The 16,806-nt window shown below is 50.2% G+C and overlaps 1 protein-coding gene across 3 annotated transcripts in view; it reads left to right on the top strand.

Moving 5' to 3' along the window:
- The window catches only part of LOC102443957 (alpha-2-macroglobulin), a 63,840-nt gene that overhangs the window by 25,357 nt on the left and 21,677 nt on the right, over positions 1–16,806 (top strand). For all 3 annotated transcript variants that reach the window (XM_075902349.2, XM_089771775.1, XM_075902356.2), the window contains exons 14-24: positions 4,023–4,165; positions 4,676–4,825; positions 5,329–5,499; positions 6,656–6,743; positions 8,474–8,597; positions 9,248–9,476; positions 11,213–11,339; positions 11,745–11,866; positions 15,017–15,068; positions 15,630–15,713; positions 16,140–16,316. In XM_075902349.2, coding sequence (XP_075758464.2) covers positions 4,023–4,165; positions 4,676–4,825; positions 5,329–5,499; positions 6,656–6,743; positions 8,474–8,597; positions 9,248–9,476; positions 11,213–11,339; positions 11,745–11,866; positions 15,017–15,068; positions 15,630–15,713; positions 16,140–16,316 — 1,467 coding nt within the window. The remainder of the gene's footprint in view (positions 1–4,022; positions 4,166–4,675; positions 4,826–5,328; positions 5,500–6,655; positions 6,744–8,473; positions 8,598–9,247; positions 9,477–11,212; positions 11,340–11,744; positions 11,867–15,016; positions 15,069–15,629; positions 15,714–16,139; positions 16,317–16,806) is intronic.

The following is a 16,806-nucleotide window of genomic DNA, read 5'->3' as shown; positions in this document are numbered from 1 at the left end:
GGATCATTATATCATCATGAAAACATTGCTGTAAAAGATAGTAGAAAAAAATAATATGAATGAATGTTGTGCTACTGGTATTTGCATTTGAATCACTGCTGTTAAACTTAAAACTTAAAAAAAGAAGTGGTCCTGTAGCACCTTAGGGAATGTCTACACAGCAGGTTTAAAGTTGAATTAAGCTACACAACTTAAGGTATGCAATTAATGTAGATGTCTAAATAGCTTAATTTGGCTATTGGCATGATCTACACAGCAGGAAGTTGAAGGAAGAACACTCTTCCTTTGCCTTTCCTTACTCCTTGTGAAATAAGGGTTACAGGAGTCAGAATAAGAAGCCCTCCAGCTTGACTTTATTTCAAAATAAAGGCTTGTAATGTAGACACGCTCTTTGCTATTTCCGAATAATTTCAGTTATTTCAAAATAATGCTGCTGTGTAGACATACCCTTAGAGACTAACAATAAAAACTGCTCTTAAACTTATGATACCAGCTACATGTTTTGTTAGTCTATACGTGCTACCAGACCATTTGTTTGTTTGTTTTTAAGTTTATTCTGTACAGATTAATTCGGCTACTTCCTGAAGCTTGAAAATGCATTCAGCTTTGGATTAGTCACTGTAGACCCCAAAGAGTTAAAAAGAGATCTCACAAAACTGGGTGATTGGGCAACATAAAGGCAGTGTTGATAAGTGCAAAATAATGCAAATGGGAAAATAAAATTCTAATTGCACATGCAAGATGATGGAATCTAAAATGGCTGTTACCACTCAAAAAAGAGATCTTGGAATCATTGTGGCTAGTTCTCTGAAAACATCTGTTCAATGTGCAGTGCAGTCTAAAAACTAAAAAGCTAACAGAATATTGGGACTCATTAGGAAAGGAATAGATAACACAAAATATCATATTGCCTCTGTATAAAGTCATTGTATGCCCACATCTTTCGTTACCCCATCTAAAAAAATCCTTAAAAAAGTTATTTCGTATTTGGAAAGGGTACAGGAAGAGCAAGAGAAATAGTTAGGAGGTAAGGAACAGCCTCCATATGGAGAGAGATTAACAAAACTGGGGCTTTTCAGCTTGGAAAAGAGATGACTAAGGGGGGGGATGTGTTAGAGATCTAGAAAATCATGAGTGATGTGGAAAATTATAAGGAAATATTCATTTCTTCACTAACATAACGGAAGACGCTCACCCATTTAAATTTATGGACAACAATTTAAAATGAACAATTATTTTTTCACGGTCAACTTGTGGAACTCTTTGCCAGAAGATGGTGGAAAAGCCCAAACTATAACAGGGCTCCAATAAGAACAACATAAGTTCAAGGAGGGTAGGTCCATCAATGGCTACTAGCCAGGATGGGCAGGGAGGTTGTCCCTAGGCTCTGTTTGCCAGAAGCTGGGTATGGGTGACAGGATGGATCATGATGATGCCTCTTCTGTTGATTCCTTCTGAAGCGCCTGGCATTGGCCGTGGTTGGAAGGCAGGATACAGGCCTAGAAGGACCTCTGATGTTCTTATATAGAGCTGAAATATATCTGCTCCCTTGGTATAACCCAACAGACCCCACACCCCTTCCAGAGCTGAGAGAGCTCAGGAGCCTTGACAGGGTCTGCCTCTCCCCAGAGTTAGTAACTTAGGGTATGTCTACACTACCCCGCTAGTTCGAACTAGCGGGGGTAATGTAGTCATCCACAGTTGCAAATGAAGCCCGGGATTTGAATTTCCCGGGCTTCATTTCCATGAAGCCGGCTGGCGCCATTTTTAAATGCCGGCTAGTTCGAACTAGCGGGGTAGTGTAGACATACCCAAAGTAAGAATAGACATTATATTTTATGGCTAACTGCTAAGTTGTCTGCCAAACAGAGTAGAGTTCTCCATTGCCTTAGTAGCCATGGATAGAGGTGGGGTGTGTGTGTGGGGGGGTGTAGTTGATTTCCTTCCCCCATTTGGTGCTTGGCTTGTACTGAGCATGCTCAGTAACACTGCTGAAGCCTCTGTCCTCAGTCCACCCCCCATGCTCTCACTCTCTTCTCCCCCCCTTCACTGCATGCATAGAGCAGCCCCTGCTACCAAAATCTGAAATGGTGGCCTTGCAATTTAAAAGACTCAGAGGAGTCCTGCAGCACCTAACAATATATTTTTGTTAGCCTCTAAGGTGCTGCAGGACGACTCATTTCCTTAATGGCAGTGTCAAGAGATTCCCACTTTCATTCGGGCTGGCTGGACAAATCATTCCACTGGGATGAGCAGAAGAGTGTGGAATCCCACCCCCTCTATAGCCCTGTGGGCACAACCCTCCACACCGAGTCACTGCACGGCATGAGCTCCTCTCCTTGCCTTCATTCGCATGGGGCTCCAGGAGGACAGTGCCAGACTCTCGCTGGATTTTCCACCAAATCTACCTCTCCTGCATATCCCACCACAGGCGTCTGCAGTAGGAGTCAAGGGGCTCCGCTGTGCACCAGAATTCTTAGTCATGTATTACGGGTTTGATCCCCAAATGCTTGGGGTTTGATCACCTAAATCTTGCTGTGCTGATCAAGCCACCGATGCCTGCCTTCCTGCCCTATGGGGCTCCCCACCATCCTGTCCTGCTGGACCAGATCCTCTGGTCTCCTCCCAACCAAGGCACAGAATTAGGATTACTGCCCCCCAGGAGAGCAAAACAGAACCTGTTCAGCTCTGAGAGAGGTTAACTATAAGGGCTCAGCACCCAGGAACACAGACCCCAAAGAGGACCAAGGCCCCAAATCAATCCATTTTACTCTGTGTAAAAGTTTTACACAGAGAAAGCTCCTAATATCAGTACCATTTATCAATGAAAGAGAGAGAGGCACAAGCCCACCCTGGTAATAATTATTTACACTTGGCTTGATAATAAACAAATGCATTTTTATTAAGTATAAAAAGTAGGAGTTAAGTGATTGCAAGTGAAAAAAGATCAAACTAAGTTACTAAAGATGCCAGCTAATTCTAATCCACTAAGAAACTTGTTACATGCAAATTCTTATCCTAAACAGTTATTCTGGTCAAGGTCTACAGCTTTTTTCAGAGATCTTTGTTGCCAGGTTTCTTCATGTGTATCCTATTAGCATGGAGTAGGCAGTTTCACAGGCAAGCTGAAGACAAAGACCTGACAAATTTCAGTTTTTAAAATACACTTTCCCCCAGGGTGGGGACCCTTCATTTAGGCTACCCAAACCCATGGAAAAGTACTAGATTCAAGATGGAGTCTAGTAGCAGGTAGTCACATGTCTTTCTAGGACCAATCATAGTTTGGGCTTATAGGACAAACAAGACTTTTCACTGGTCATTGGTTTGAGTACTGAGCCGTTATGTTCCTAAAGTATCCCTGATGGTGCTCATTACCACATTCAGAATTCAAGCCAGATTCACACTTCATTTTCCTAATTCAACATACAAGAACAGTGATGACACACAGGGATACATAAGGAGTGTGTGAGTGCTTCCTCCCGCCCCAAATGGGAGGGCCAGCCCGTCAGGCGTCTCAGTCTGCTCCATAGTGTGGCACCCCCCTTCCTCCATCCCTCCTTCCCTTCTCTCACAGGCAGTGGGGAAGGCACAGCCACTTGGCTCCAGCCTGTGTGGTGCCACTTCTCAGCAGTGCTGCCCTGGGGAATGCTGGGAAAAGGCAAGTAGGGAGGGGAGGAGAAAGAGCAGACCAAAGGTGGACCAAGAGGATGGGGAGAGGTGCCCTCCTCCTTTCCCTACCATGCAGAACAAGAATCATACATGCACAAAAAATGGGACATTCAGATTCAGCAGATTGTAACTTTAAAAGTGACATGTTGCATGATGCATTTTGCATAAAACATCTTTGAGTTACATATATTCATATCCAAAAGCCAATTTTCATAAAGCATAGGGGAGGGACCCCATGACGCTGTGTTTAAAGCACTTTTCAGGGTGGCTGATGTTGCAGACGTGATGAGGGAGCCTAGGGAAGTGTGTGGTCCTGGAGCTCATTCTCATCCTCTTGGCTCTCTGTTTGCCAGTTGTCCAGGTATTTGAGCTGAGGGTCCCCGTGGGGCCCGAGATCGCCCCCCTGGCCCGGGTACTTGTATACACCACGTTACCCAGCGGGGAAGTTGTCGCCAACTCGGAAGATTTCAAGATTGAAAACTGCTTTGCCAATAAGGTGAGCATCCTGATCTGCGACTCACACTCACCCCATGGACCATGGCCCGTCTGTAAAACCTAGAATGGCAAACTTCACAGGAAACTCAGGAAACATTCACTAGCTCCATGAGCCTGTCAGGCCCTGACCAAGGATCAGCAACTAAATATGAGAGATGAACTCACTTCAGGACTAATTTGCATGGGCAAAATTATGGAAGGTGCAAGCAGAACTAACATATAGGGGGAGCTGCTGGTCATCTTTAAATTGTATTCATCAGGAGTGAGGGGCACAGGCAGGGCTGTGAGGGGAGCCCGTGGCTGGAATAGCAGGGAGCTGCAGGGCAGGGCTGAGGGGCACGGGCAGGGCTGTGAGGGGAGCCCATGGCTGGAATAGCAGGGGGCTGCAGGGCAGGTCTGAGGGGCACGGGCAGGGCTGTGTGAGGCAGTTCCAGGTCTGGGTTGTGCTGTGGGGCAGTGTGTGAAGGTATCTGGAGAAATATCTCCTCTAAGACTTTTCCTGGCATTGCAGGTCGACTTGCATTTCTCACCAGTCGAGGGCCTCCCAGCCTCTGATGCTCACCTACAGGTCAGAGCCTCCCCGGGCTCCCTGTGCGCCGTCCGAGCTGTGGACAAGAGCGTCCTCCTCATGAAGCCTGAAGCCGAGCTGTCGCCCAGCTCTGTAAGTCCCAGCCTGGTCCGGTGATCAAAGGGCACAAGAGCCGGTGGTGTCTGGAGAGTGCAGAGAATCACGTGTGAGGCTGAGGGCAGTCTGTCTGGTACTGGGGTGCCCCTTGTCAGCACAGGGTCTGCACTGCGGGTTGATCTATGTCGGGCACTCGTGAAAACTGTTGCTGCACCCCATGGTGTTTAGTTCTGGGGCCTGGTGTGAGGACACAACCACACGTCCTGATTTATTATTGTGGCGCCACAGGGCAGCCCTTGGTTATTATGGAAAAGGCAGCAGCGAGCATGCTGCTCTGACTGTAGGGTTTATTATTGTAGGGTCACCCTTGGGCACTGGGCTTGCACACGTGGGTGTGTTCGTGTAAAGTTGTCTGTGATCACTAGGTAGTGTCTGAAATTGCTGTTGGTTTAGAATTTCCTCACCAGATAGTAGGGTGGCGTATGCTGGTTTGTCATTATTGGGCCTGTGGTCACTGCCATCGAGTCGTGTCCCTGCAGGTGTACGATTTACTCCCGGTGAAGGACATCAGGGGCTATGATTACAGGGGGCACCATGTGGAGGAGGAAGACGAAAACCCTTGTGTGAGTCTCAGCAATGTCATTTTAAATGGATTCATCTACACGCCCGTTTCTCCTGACGGGGAAGGGGATGCCTTCCACATTCTCAAGGTGAGCGCCAGGCCTCCTGGTAGTGTCTGAAATTGCTGTTGGTTTAGAGTTTCCTCACTGGACTCTGTGTGGGTGCATCTACGCTGCACCCTTAGCGTGTAATAAAATACACAATTTGTGCTATGCAAATTGCATCTCTTATTTCGATTCTTTTTCAAAATAGGCTATTTCAAAATTTGGCACGTCTCCATAGCACCAAATTTCCAAATAAAGCACTATTTCAAGACATCCTTTATGCCTCGTGGAACGAGATTTACGGGGATGCTGAAATAGCACGTCCACTATATTTCGATATAGCGGATGCACTCAAAAGACACAGGGTAGATAGTCCGGGGCACCTCTGGTATCCGGAAATAGCATTGCAGTGTCGACATAGCCTCTGATCCGGATGCTTGTGAACTGATACATTGGAGGTAATAACTAAAGCTGCAGGGAAAAGCCTAGATGGAAACCCCCAGCTGTAGGAACTGGATGCTCCTTTCCCCATCACTAACTTACACATGACAAGGAGATGTCCTAACCGTGGAAGCAAAGCAACAGAACCCAGAAAGGGGCGACTTTGACAAAATGGCTGCAGAGGCAGAGATTCTCTGCCACACACTCTCTGTCCCCTCTCCATGGGCCGACCCCCATTTTATCGACATGCATGTGCACATGGAGTGCTGCTCTGAGGCAGCGCCCAGCCCACCTGGCAAGGGTTTGGTGTCCTGCAGGCTCTCCAGTTTGTTCCCAGTGGGACTCACTCCTAAAGCCAAGTGCGCATTAGGTGTCTCTGCAGCGAGGCAGGGGAAGGACTGGGCCAGAGAGACTGAACTCCCTCTAGGGCAGGGCCTTGGCCAGCCAGCAGCAGCTGAGTGCCTGGAAGAAGCTTGCACTGCTGATGCCTTGAATAAACCTGCTGTGAGGCCACAGGGGATGGCTGTCTGGAGCTGCTGGACTGGTGCCTTTAAATGACATAAATCCAGCCCTTGGTTCCCCACTAGCCTCACTGGCATTGACATTTTAGGCTTCTGTGATACCAGTAGGCATCACTGTCTGCCCATTGCAGTGACCCACTGTGATAAGCCCATCACATCCTGATCCTGTCCCGGCGGTCACTGACCTCCCGATGTAAGGTTTCCTTTCTCACACGGCTGTCTGGGTTATCTTCTTACAGGAGATGGGGTTAAAAGTCTTCACCAGCACCAAGGTCCATAAGCCCAACCTCTGTCTGCCGCAAAGGTTCTATGCTCCTATGGAATATGGTAATGGCATTGTTTCACCCTGCTTACACCCTCTTTGCTTTTCTCCCCCCCCCCCCCCCCCCTTCAGCCTCTCCTCTGCATGGAAACTAGACCAACTGGACCAGACTCTGTTCTCAGCTGTGCTGGCCAAACCCCACAACAGTCAGTCCTGAAATAGGAATCTGGTCCAGTTCCCCCTGCCTGCTCGTGGGCTGAGGACATGAGCATTGTTGTAGCTGCAAAGGCAGCTGACACCTCCTCATGCGCCTGTGCACCGCTGGCGCAAAACAGCTGCTAACTCTTGTTGAGTTTGGTTGCAGCTCTCTGACCTGGATCAGGCTCATTTCCACAGCCAGGCTCCCATTTCGTAGGAAGCACCAGAGGAAAAACTAAGCAAAAAAAGGCCAAGTTCAAAGAGGAGGTTGTTGGGACGTGTACTCTGCAGGCTGAGCCAGAGCTTTAATTTAGGCCAGAGCTACTCAACTTTGGAAGCCCCGGGGGCCACAATGATACAGCACATGCTGAGGGCCACAACTTAAGTATGGTTGCGTATACATGCAAATATATATGCAAATATATGCAAATAATGTCTTTCACACTGACAGGCATCAATACAAAAATGAAGGCAAGACTTACCAACATGCAGGCCCCATTTAAGTCAGTTCTGCTGATATTAATACAATGCAATATTTACCTGATTTTTACCCATATGACAGCACTTTTAATGAGCAATGACAGTCCAGGAATTTCAAGGGGTAACCAAGTTAGTCTGTTACAGAAAAAAACAACAAATGGTCTGGTAACACTTTACAGACTAGTGGTTCCCAAACTTTTCAGCATCACATCCCCTTTCTGATTTTTGAGAAACCCTCATGCTCCCTCCCTCCCAAAATAGCAGCAAAACTTGTTGAGGGGGGGAAAAAAAGGAACTGATCGTGGACAAAAAACAAAAATAGCAGCAAAACTTGGGGGAGGATTGGTGAGGGGACTGGGTCACCTCATGCCCCGCCCTGGAATTTCTTCACGCCCCCCAGTTTGGGAACCCATGTTATTGACTAACAAAACATGTAGATGGGATCATGTGCTTTTGTGGGCACAGTCCACTTCTTCAGATGACCAGAGTTATGAGCTGGGGATATAACTGGAGATGAGTCCAGGGATGTAACTACTAAAATGCATACCAACAGAAGGCCATTATAGCGACTCCTTTTTTGTTTTCTCTCCCATCCGTGGCCACATAAGGAGTAGCCCTGACTTAGGCTGCAGCCCAACCTCAACTTTGCCTGTGCACAAATTGTACTCACTCAGTACTTGGACCCAGGGCCCCGGGCAGTGTAGCTGTGACCCCACTGGACTCTGGGGATCTGCCACAAGAACCCACCAGGGTGACTGTCTCTATCCACTGGACCAGTGATGACACCTGGGGAGGGACACAAGCTGGAAACCAGCCAAATGACTCTCCCCAACATGACTCCTCCCACACCACCCGTGGCCCAGGAAAGGGACCCACCTCTTCCTACCCCCTCCTGCTTCTGCAAGGCCCCACCTCGTCCTGTCCCCATCACCACTGGGCTCCAGCAGCAATAGCAGCAGCAGCCAGGAGTAATTTTCAATTGGTGGGCCCTGGGGAAGTTGCCCTCGTTGCCCCCCCCATCCAAAACAGACGCACTCACATCAGTGGACCTGGGCCTGGTATAGAACGAGGTCTAACATGTCACCTTTTGATCCCTTCCCTCCCCCAACATCTGAAGCGAGGCACGCATATGGAAGAGGTGGCTTACATAATCTCAGGTTGGATACTGGCACTCTTGGCCCAGTGGAGACCATCCGGAAGTACTTCCCGGAGACGTGGATTTGGGATTTAGTTCCAGTGAAGTAAGTGATGTTTATGGGATGTGGGGAATGTGGTCAAGTGGGCTGCACAGACACTCAGAAGTTATTCACATGCCATGGGAAGTGCTTTGATCCTTCTGTGACAGGTGCAGTATCGACCAGAGATAAGGGTGAGGGGTGGATGGGTAGCTGGAGGGAAGGCAGGAAGTAACTAATTCTAATGTACCACATCCACTCCCTCTCCTCTCTGTAACTGAGAGGCAATTCATTGTGTGGATCACAATGGACAATCCCCTATTAATTGACCTACCTCTGCAGGGAGCGTGTGTGTCAGAGGGAGGTGTCACTGGTTTTTGTCCCAGCTCTGGCAGAGACAGTGCTATGAGCTATGCACCTCATCCCTGTTCTATATCCGTGTGTCTGAGGGATTTTCTCAAACCACCCCCCCACCCGCCAGTCTTGTTACTTGGATGACTGTTCTGTGGAGCTGAATGTAGGCTGGGATGGGAGGAATTGCTCTGCAGCGAGTCTACAAGAGCCAACCCGCATGGACATGCTCAGTGCTCCCGGGAGACCCTGCAGCTACAGAAGTTGAGGAGGAAAATTCAGATGCTATGAGGGACACGATGTTCTGCCAGAGGTACACAACCTCCCCCTCACCCCCCATCACCTCATTCTTGTTTTCTCACCAGTTCAGAGGGCAGTGCTGATTTGGCCTTGACCATCCCCGACACCATCACAGAGTGGAAAGCCAACGCCTTCTGCACCTCAAGCGACACTGGCTTTGGCCTGTCCCCGACTGTGTCCCTCAGAGCCTTCCAGCCCTTCTTCTTGGAGCTCACCCTGCCCTACTCCGTAGTGCGCGGTGAGGCCTTCACGCTAAAGGCCACTGTCTTCAACTACCTGGGCCGCTGCATCAGGGTAAGGGACCCTCGCACTTCTGCTCAGCAGGGGCAGGGAGGAGACCACATGGGCCAGATCCAGCTCAGCATCCCATCCAGGGTTTGCAGCTGGTTGGTCCCTTGGAAAGTGTCTTATTACAGTGGTAAGAAATGGGTGATGGAAAGGCGGAATCTGATTGGCTGCTAGGTGTGCATTTCTACAGGGGTACAGAGCAGGTGCAGGAAAGAAGAAATCTCTTGAGATGTTTGCAAGCTGCAGATATACCTGAACCCACCTTCCTGTGCAGCTGGAGTCACCTGGCCTTAGACCTCCTATGCCCATCTCATGAGCCCATGGCAAGCAAGGGACTTGGGGCACCCACACATTGTAAATCTCCTCCCCCCAGCAGAGACCCCGGCTTTCTGGAATGGCCACGTGTGCTTGGCCTTTGGTCTCCTGCTGCACAACATCCCCAGCTGCCTACAGCTGCTGGGAAACTCTCTGGCCTGTCATGTCCAGTTGCATCTATGGCCCCACTGCCTCTTGTGTATTCCTGCTCCAACACAGGCGTTGGAGGGGACTCTGGAAGGGGTCACTGCAAGACCGGGATGGTTTTTCTCTCTGCTTTTATGTCAGTAGATTTCATTCTAGATAGTTTTCACTGTGTATGTTGCTATGGCTACTACGACATCTGAGTAGACACTTGCTTTTGTATATAAGGATTCGGTATTAAGTTTCCAAATGCTCCTAAGTTTACCAATGGCTTCACTCACTTTACTGGTCCTTATTCTTATTTGCTTGTTTTGGCTTATTGTGTTTCCAAGATATTTGAATCAATTGACCCTCTCTAGCCGTTCCCTGTCGATTTTGAGGTTTCAGTCCGTACGCTCAGGGAACAGATGCTCACAAGTTAGATGCTTTTCATCAGAAGTGCTTGCAGAGAATATTAGGAACAAGCCATGAGGGAAGGAAAACAAATGACGAGGTCAGAAAAATGGCTAAGGCGAGGTCTCGACCACAGAGCATTTGTAAGAGAAGACGTGGATGGGTAGGGCATGTGTGCCAAACGAATCATAACCGACTCCCTGTTATGGTTCTCAGTTGGCAGCCAGAAAGTCCAAGACAGAGGGGCAGAGCCAGGATGACTTGGAAGCGTGTGATTATCAACCACACAGAGAGAAATGTAGTTTGAAATGGGAGGCCTTAGGCCACATGGCAGCTGATGAGCAAGTCTAGAGAATGCGGGTAGCCCAGTGCGCTGGAAAGCTCAGGATGGGCTACAGTCTAAGGTCATTCTAGATCAAGTGAAGCAAGAACAAGCTCCGCTGTTCATCCACGTCCCCCCGTTCCTTCCCTGCCCCTTGCTGTGCTCGCTGATGCTCCCAGTTCTGTTCTCTCTCAGCTTCCCCAGACAGTCCCTCCCTCACTTCCAGCACTTTCTCTCTTCCCCTCAGAAGACACCAGCGGGCTCTCACTCATACCAAGGTGGCAGATTTGGGGCCACCACTTTGTCTTTCTTCCCCCGACTGGCCCTGTGTCCCTCAGGCCCTGCAATCACCTGTTTCCTCAGAACCATTCGCCCAGCTCTCTGCCCCTCCTCAGTCTCTTGCTCCTCTCCAAGCCACAGGACCCCTCAGCTTTCCCTCCCCCCTGGTCCCTGCCCACCAAATCCCCATGGCCTCCAAACTCCCTGCACCGTCCCATCCCCATTTATTCCCAGCCCCTCGACTGCCTCTCTCTGCCTGCCTGGTGACACCTCTCTATCCAATTGACAGGTCAGCATCTCGCTGGCTCCATCTGCCGACTTCCAGGCTACCCCTGTGGAGAACGAAGAAGAATCTTATTGTCTCTGTGTGAATGGACGGAAAACAGCGTCGTGGGCTGTGACCCCAAAATCACTGGGTAAGGGACCTGGCAACTCCAAAATCTCAGTATCGGGCACTAATGGCCGGCTCCAAAACCTCTGTGTGAGGGACCAAGTGGTCCAGAAATACTGGAGCAAGATGCTGGGTGGCTCCAATCTCTCTGGAAGAGTCTGATCTGCTGTGAAAGGAGGTAGGCCGGCTTTGTGGTTGAGGCACTGGACTAGACTGAGGAGACCTGGACTCAGTGTCCAGCTCTTGGGCAAGTCAGTGTCTCTGTGCCTCAGTGTTCCCATCTGTAAAATGGGCATCATACATTCATCCATGCATGGGAGGTGTCCAGACACCATTGGGCAATCAGCAGTACAGCAAAGCAGCACACCATGCGAATGACATGGACAGCCTGTACTGCGATGCCCAGCCAAAGGCTTCCTCTTTGCTTCAGGTAATGTGAATTTCTCAGTGAGTGCTGAGGCCTTGAGGACAAATCTGCGCTGTGGGAATGAGGTAGTGGAGGAACTGGACAAAGGGCGGAAGGACACGGTGATCAAACAGCTCTTAGTAGAGGTAAGGAGTTATGTGACGGGGGTGATTGCAGAATTCCCTTTGGGGATGCTTCCCGAGGTGCTGACATGGCCACTGCCACTCGCCTTCCTGCTCCCTGGGGCTTCTCACCACCCTGTCCTGCTGGGCCAGCTCCCTGGTCTCCCCCAGCCGAGGCCCAGAGCTGAGATTGCCCCCCCACCCCCTGAAGAGAAGGACAGATACTGAAATTCTTCAGGCCCAAGGAAAATGCAGTTTTGGGCCCAGCTTCCCGGGATACCAAATGGGATCAGACCCCACATAAATTGTTTGGGGAAGCCCCCTTCACAATGAAAGGAGGAACGTGCACACTGGTTGTTCCCCCAGGGAACAAGTATTTACACTGGGCTTGATAGTAAATAAAAGTGATTGTATTAAGTATAAGCAGCAGGATTTAAGTGGCTGTAAGTGAGAAGAGGTTGCACCCCAACGCCCAAACTCCTCCCATAGCCAGCACCCCTTATCCCTCCTGCACCCCTAGTCCTAGCCTCAAGCCCCCTCCTGCACCCAAGCTCTCTCCCAGAGCTTGCATCCTGTCACCCTCCTACATCCCAAGTTCCACCCAGAGTCCCCTCCCACACTGCCAAACCCTCAGCCCCACCACAGAGAGAGTACCCTCTCTCAAACCCCAGCTCCCTGCTGAAGAGAAGGAGGGGTGGAGTTAGTGGGGTAAAGATTACTTACTCTTACTTACTCTTCAGTTGTGTCTAATGTAATAGGAACATATGGCAACAGATATTTGTTGACTACTAACTATAAATAAAGTTTATTTATGCATCTGAAGAAGTGGATCTTTGCCCACGAAAGCTTATGCTCCAATAAATCTGTTAGGATATGTCTACACTACAGCACTAATTCGAACTAACTTAATTCGAATTAGTTAATTCGAACTAAGCTAATTCGAACTAGTGCATCTAGACCTAAAAACTAGTTCGAATTAGCGTTTTGTTAATTCGAACTGGCATGTCCACACTGAGTGGACCCTGAACCGAGCTTAAAGATGGCCGGAAGCAGTGCCGGCAGGGCATCAGAGAGAGGGTGGGAGAGGGGAGGGCAACTAAAATTATCAGGGGTTTGGAACACGTCCCATAGGAAGAGAGGCTAAAGAGACTGGGACTTTTCAGCTTAGAAAAGAGGAGACTGAGGGGGGATATGATAGAGGTCTATAAAAGCATGAGTGGTGTGGAGAGGGTGCATAAAGAAAAGTTCTTCATTAGTTCCCATAATATAAGGACTAAAGGACAGCAAATGAAATGAATGGGTAGCAGGCTTCAAACTAACAGAAAGTTCTTCTTCACAAAGCAAATAGTCAACCGGTGGAACTCCTTGCTGCAGGAGGCCATGAAGACTACAACTATAACAGAGTTTAAAGAGAAGTTAGATAAATTCATGGAGGCTGGGTCCATGGAGTGGTATTAGCCAGGGGATAGAAATGGTGTCCCTGGCCTCTGTTTTGGAAGGCTGGAGATGGATGGCACGAGACAAATGGCTTGGTCATTGTCTTCGGTCCATCCCCTCCAGGGTACCTACTGTTGGCCGCTGTTGACAGACAGGCTACTGGGCTAGATGGACCTTTGGTCTGACCCAGTACGGCCATTCTAAGCTCAGGGTCGGGGGTCTCAGTGGACCACCTTGATTTTCATGCAAACCTGCTCCTGGGTGGCCAGGCTGGCAGCTATCCTGCCCTAGACGGCCACTTTCCTGTGCCTAGTGCGGAGATCGTGGATGAGGTCCACGATGTCCGCAGTAGACCAGGCGGGCGCCCGCCTCTTGCGGACCTGGGCAGGCTCCCAGGAGGGCTGGGTGGCAGCGGGTGGCCGGCTCGAGCCGTGCCAGGTGCAGGGTCTGCTGGCTGGGTGCTGGCAGGCTTGCACCTGGCACGGGCACCGTAGCCAGCCCATGCCCCTTTAAGGGCTCCGGGGCCAGGAGGGGGGCAGAAGAGTTTCCCTGGTGGTGCCCAGAGTGGCCACCAGGGCAAGCTGGGGAGGGCTAGCCTCTCACTAGTTCGAATTAAGTGGCTACACAGCCCTTAATTCAAACTAGTTAATTCGAACTAGGCGCTAGTCCTCGTAGAATGAGGTTTACCTAGTTCGAATTAAGCGCTCCGCTAGTTTGAATTAAGTTCGAACTAGCGGTTCGCGTGTGTAGCGCCTATCAAAGTTAATTCGAACTAACATCTGTTAGTTCGAATTAACTTTATCGTGTAGACATACCCTTAGTCTCTAAGGTGCCACAGGACTTCTAGTTGTTTATACAGATTCAGACTAATATGGCTACCCCTCTGATACTTATAAATAAAGAGTCAACCCTAGCTCCATTACTATTATATAAAGGGAGTTTGGGGATTTTCTCCAGTGCTTCCTACTCCCATTCTCCATCCATGGTATTGTAATTTAAATAAATTATCAAAATAATTGAAATTGATATGCTTAGATGTCATCATTCTGACAAAATATAAAGAGTTCTAAAATATTGTATTCAGAATTTTTAATTTTTTTCATGTACAATTTCCCTAGAAATAATATGCGCTTTAAAGAAAATGATCAATTGTTCTCCATGTTCACCAAGAGTAAGAAAAGAAATAATTGCATTAGATTGCAGCTAGGGAAGTTGCAAATTCCCCCTCATATCTGATTTAAGAATAGGGTAGAGAAACACTTGTCAAAGATTTTCTTAGTTCTGCCTCAGAGCAGGGAGTGGGATTACATGAACTCTCAAAGTCTCCTCCAAATCTTCATTTCTATCATGTTACAGTAAGTCGGTTTTGGCTTTTGCTTTAAAATTAGCCTATGTGCCAAGTGAAATTTGAATGGTAACTTGGCTCCTTTTTCTCTCTGTGGAACAAGCAAAGCCCGTGTTTTCCAGTGTGCTATCGCCAAGTAATCACCCATGGAATAACGTTGCAATATCCTCCCCTTGGGAGCCAGGAGGCAACAACTTCCTAGTAGACAATTTCCGACCATTATCTGCTGGCTCAGTGAGATTTTTTATTACATGAGATTTTGCAAGTCTTCCGCTTCCTTTCTCCCACCCACCCACCCAGCCATCCTGGTGCTTTTCCTCAGGTGGTCAGTGTCTCTGCAGGTTCTCACCTTTCTCATTTTCCTTCCATTCCCCTTTCCTCCCCACCCAAAGCCTGAAGGGCTCGAGAAGGAAACAACCTACAACGTCCTGCTCTGTGCAGCTGGTAAGAGCCCCGCCCCTCTTGACGTCCTCGGCAGAGGGAAGGGTGGGCACCGCAGGCTTGGAAGGGGAAGAGCTAACTAGAAGCTGAGTATGGAACTGAAGAAAGCAGGATGACGAGGAGAGGTTTGCTGCGGTGAAGGGCTGGAATGGTCCCCACAGGAAGGGCTGGAGGGGTGGGTCTTAGGGAACGTTCCTGGCCTGGGTCCTAGGGGTATGGGCTAGATGGGATTTACTGGGGCTTTCCCCTTCCCTCACTCTCTGAGTCTATGGAGTGGCATTACAGATAAGAAGGTTCCAGAGGAAGAAGAGCTGGAGGCTCATCAGGTGCTGGCACCTCCCTCCATTGTGAGGGCCGGGGTGGCACGGAGGGGATCCAGGCCGGACGGGGGAGCTGGGGATCCCTGTGGGGGTCACTGTAAAGCTATGGAGGAATGGGGCTGCTAACGGCAGGGAGCCCTGTGCAGTGGAGGGCAAAGGCCGCAGCAGAGGCAGTGTCCCAGCGGCCTGGCCACTGCTCTCAGGGGGGATTTTACAGCTAGCCCATCGATCTGCTTGTCCCCAGGAAAGACAGTGCCCCAGCCACTGCCCCTGAGGCTCCCGGAGAACGTGGTGGAGGGCTCAGCCAGGGCCTATTTCTCAGTACTGGGTAAGTGAGGCCATGGGACAGCCCGGTTGTGGGTCCTGCTGCCACCGCTTTCCCTGTCTGACGGTCCCGGCCTTGCCCCCATTCCACCCCAGCCCTGTTGTTCACCTGCCACAGCCCCTCCCTCTGTCCCCGGCTGCCCACTGCCGTGGTCTCTAGCGAGCTCTTCTCCTCCTTTTCCTCTCTCCTTCGTGCCCACCTCCGGCTTTTCGTCCAGCCCACTGCTCCTCTCTGGCCGTCTCGGAGCACACCCTTCACGGCGCTCTTCCACGTCCCGTCTCTCAGCGCACGTTGCCCTCTGTTGTGTCCCTCTCTCCCTCCCGCCCCCTGAGCTCTCGCAGGTCTGGCCTGCACCTCTCACACTGGCCCCCTGTGCTCTGCAGCGCCCTTTGCCTCTGTGTGACACTCGCTCTCTGGGTCCGTCCCCAGGCGATATCCTGGGCACGGCCATGCAGAACCTGCAGCAGCTCCTCCAGATGCCCTTCGGCTGCGGGGAGCAGAACATGGTCCTGTTTGCCCCCAACATCTACGTCCTGGACTATCTGAACAAGACGGGGCAGCTGAGCGAGGAGACCAAATCCAAGGCCATCGGCTACTTAGTCAGCGGTGAGGCGGGACGGGGCTTTTGTTTCTTCCCTGCTCCCTTCCAAGGTCGTGCTGGAGCTTTCTGTATCTGCCTTGCTCATATAAGGTTTCCATTGAGAAGGGTGGACAGACAGATGGACGGACCACCACTTTTGGGAGGCGGGGAGTAGTCACTTGTACACTCTCGGCCCCGTCACCCCATTGCTCTCCAGTCTGAGCCCAGATGTAACTCACTCTGACCTCAGCAAACGAGAGTCGGCTCCCCACATAGCCCCTCAGCCTTTCCTGGCCACCAGGGCGTCGGCAGCACCCTCACACTGAGCCCTTGTCATACCCCTTGGAATGGTGCCTCTGACGCCCCCCTCCCGGCCCTCTCCTCCCCCGTGGTCAGACATTCCCGTGTCTAGGAGCAACTCAGAGAAGTTACCGGTTAACAGCCGGTGCAACAAGAAAGCAACACCCAACAGGACAGCCCCAGCTTGGGCCACACGCTTGATTATTCCTCATTCTC

Source organism: Pelodiscus sinensis, chromosome 1 (assembly GCF_052426305.1).
Source record: "Pelodiscus sinensis isolate ZL-2025 chromosome 1, ASM5242630v1, whole genome shotgun sequence".
NCBI classification, from domain to species: Eukaryota; Metazoa; Chordata; order Testudines; family Trionychidae; genus Pelodiscus; species Pelodiscus sinensis.
This window is presented reverse-complemented; position numbering and strand designations above follow the sequence as displayed.